This window comes from Xyrauchen texanus, chromosome 25, assembly GCF_025860055.1.
Source record: "Xyrauchen texanus isolate HMW12.3.18 chromosome 25, RBS_HiC_50CHRs, whole genome shotgun sequence".
In the NCBI taxonomy this organism is placed as follows: Eukaryota; Metazoa; Chordata; class Actinopteri; order Cypriniformes; family Catostomidae; genus Xyrauchen; species Xyrauchen texanus.
In genome coordinates, this window is record NC_068300.1 from 6414969 (window position 1) to 6418130 (window position 3162).

The window sequence follows — 3162 nt, forward strand, 5'->3', positions numbered from 1 at the left end:
AAGAGTTTCACATATAAAAGCCAGCTTAATGTGCACATGAGAGTTCACACAGTAGAGACGTCTTACACATGCCATCAGTGCGGGAAAAGTTTCTCACATGCAGGCCATCTCAAGAATCATCTCCGTTGTCACTCTGGAGAAAGACCATTTGAATATGCCAAGTGTCGTAAACCATTTGTGTTGGATTCAGTTCTAAAACAACATCTGAAAACACTCACAAATGAGAAGCCTTACAAGTGTTCTTCTTGTGAAAGTAGTTTTTCACACCTGTCCCATTATAAAGATCATCAGAAAATACATAACTGTGCCGGGGCCTATATGTGCTTTGAATGTGGAAAGACTTATATGAAAGTCAACAACTTGAAACGGCACCAAAAAATTCATGCTGGACTGAAACCTTACAAGTGCTCAAACAGTGGAAAGAGTTTCGCTCAGTCAGAACACATGAAAACAAACGAGAGAATTCATATTGGAGAAAAACCTTACAAGTGCTCACACTGTGGAATGAGTTTCATTCAGTCACAGGACCTGAAAAAACACAAGAGAATTCATACTGGAGAAAAACCTTACAAGTGCTCACACTGTGGAAAGAGTTTCACTCAGTCACAAGACCTGAAAAAACATGAGAGAATTCATACTGGAGAAAAACCTTACAAGTGCTCACAATGTGGAAAGAGTTTCACTCAGTCAGAACACCTAAAATCACACGAGAGAATTCATACTGGAGAAAAACCTTACAAGTGCTCACACTGTGAAAAGGGTTTTAATCACTCTGAAAACCTGAAAACACATGAGAGAATTCATACAGGAGAAAAACCTTACAAGTGCTTACACTGTGAAAAGAGTTTCAATCAGTCAGAAAACCTGAAAACACATGAGAGAATCCATACTGGAGAAAAACCTCACAAGTGCTCACACTGTGAAAAGAGTTTCAATCAGTCACAAAACCTGAAAACACATGAGAGGATTCACACTGGAGAAAAACCTCATAAGTGCGCACACTGTGAAAAGAGTTTCAATCAGTCACAAAACCTGAAAACACATGAGAGAATTCATACTGGAGAAAAACCTTACAAGTGCTCAACCTGTGGGAAGAGTTTCACTCGGTCACAAAACCTGAAAACACACGAGAGAATTCACACTGGAGTAAAAAGTGTGCATACTGTGAAAAGAGTTTCAGTCTCTCAGAAAGAATACATGAAAATACCGTCTGCTGGCAGGTCTTCCCCGCCTTCCTGAATCTGTGAGGCGAGAGGAGGAGGGAAACAACAATAATAATTAAAAACAGTGGGTACTCACTTGTAACAGTAAAGGACAGCTAAAAAAAACACAGTAAAATTTAAAAGAGAGGGAAAAAACATATACTTGTTGGTTCTCCGATACGCCATAGCTTGGTCCTTGGCCACTCCTCCACCCTCTATTGGATGACAGCCTTGCCTCCCCGGGCAGATCAGAGGCAGTCCTCCGGCCCCTGGCGGATGGGATGCCCTGCTGTTTTTTTGGAAGATGGTAGGGGTCTTCCCCGCCCCTGGCAGCGGTAACAGCTCCAGGCGGTTGGTTGGGAGCCCCTCGCGGTCAGCGGGAGTTTCTCTGTTTCCAGGCGGCTGGGCTCTTCTGTCCTCCTTTGGGGTGGATGGTAGCAGAGAGAACTCCACTAAGGCACATCCCTCCTCCTTACTAAGTTTTGGCACCAGTGTAAAGGGATAAATGGAAAGGTGGAGGCGAGAACCGGCTTGACAATATAAATAATAATTTAATGAAAAACTGAACCAAAAGACACAAACACACACAGGTGTCCGGCAGCTGCCCTTAAATCTCTCTTTCTGTCGCAACGCCATCTCCGGTCGGCTTTTATCCATTTACATTTACATTTATGCATTTGGCAGACACTTTTATCCAAAGCGACTTACAGTGCACTTATTACAGGGACAATCCCCCTGGAGCAACCTGGAGTTAAGTGTCTTGCTCAAGGACACAATGGTGGTGGCTGTGGGGTTCGAACCAACGACCTTCTGATTACCAGTTTATCAGTTATGTGGTTTAGACCACTACACCACCACCACTTATCCCTCTCAGAGGCTTGATTAGCCTGATAAGGGACCCGGTGTGTAGCATCATGACTTGGTCCCATTGTTTGGTTGTTGATCATTGTTTATGTTTCAGTTACTTTCTGAGGTGAATGCAATGCCAAGATGTGAATGTCTCAAGTCATTTGGATGATGAAGTTTTGTTAATTGGATTAGGGCTGGTTGATTCAGAGTCTTCACCCATTGGAAATTTTGTTTAACCTTGAAAACTTTGTCGAAATCTGGAAGTACTGCCCCCTAAATGCCTGTGAAATACAATGTATGCCACTCTGAGTCCGACTTGATGACTGCATCAGATATATGGAATTTCCCCCAAAAGAGCAGCATCATCTAAGACAATAACAAAGGACATTTAAGAAATTCCTTACATGATTTTTACAGTTATTTTTGTTGGAATGGGATACATTTTTGTTTTGAGTGGGCTAAATTATTTGTGATGCCTTGATCAATCCGGCCAATGATCGGTATTAGCCTATAATCACTTCCTATGATTTGTGTTGTCATAATTCATGGTTCATCAAACCGTTCAAAGTAATATTATAGGGCCAGACCGCCAGTTAGTATCACACACACAAGTGAAATGGAAACTCCTGCTCAAGAACTGGCAATGTTTCTTATGCATTAGACACTTCAAGCAATTTCAGGAAGTTGTGGGGACAAAATTGGCAAAGGCAAAATGTGTTCAAGACATGTCCCACCCATTACACCCATAAGTGATGCCTATGTTTAAATGTTGTTATTTTGACAAATGTAGTCAATTGTTGAACGTAGTTAGATATACAGGTGTATGCAGAAGTTTAGGCACCCTGACAATTTCCATCATTTTCATTTATAAATATTTGGGTGTTTGGATCAGCAATTTCATTTTGATCTATCAAATAACTGATGGACACAGTAATATTTCAGTAGTGGATTAGTTCATTGGATTAACAGAAAATCTGCAATATGCATCAAAACGAAATTAGACAGGCGCATAAATTTGGGCACCCTTGTCATTTTGGTGCCTAGCTACCTAGCACTGATTAATTGGAACACACAATTGGTTTGGTGAGCTCATTAAGCCTTGAACTTCATA

The 3162-nt window shown here is 41.3% G+C and overlaps 1 protein-coding gene across 1 annotated transcript; it reads left to right on the forward strand.

Annotated features, from left to right (window-relative positions):
• On the forward strand, nt 1-2653 carry LOC127618602 (zinc finger protein 501-like). Its single transcript, XM_052091169.1, has one exon. It carries the CDS (start codon nt 37-39, stop codon nt 1237-1239), a length of 1203 nt encoding a protein of 400 aa, XP_051947129.1. The 5' UTR covers nt 1-36; the 3' UTR covers nt 1240-2653.
• Nucleotides 2654-3162: the final 509 nt, after the last annotated feature.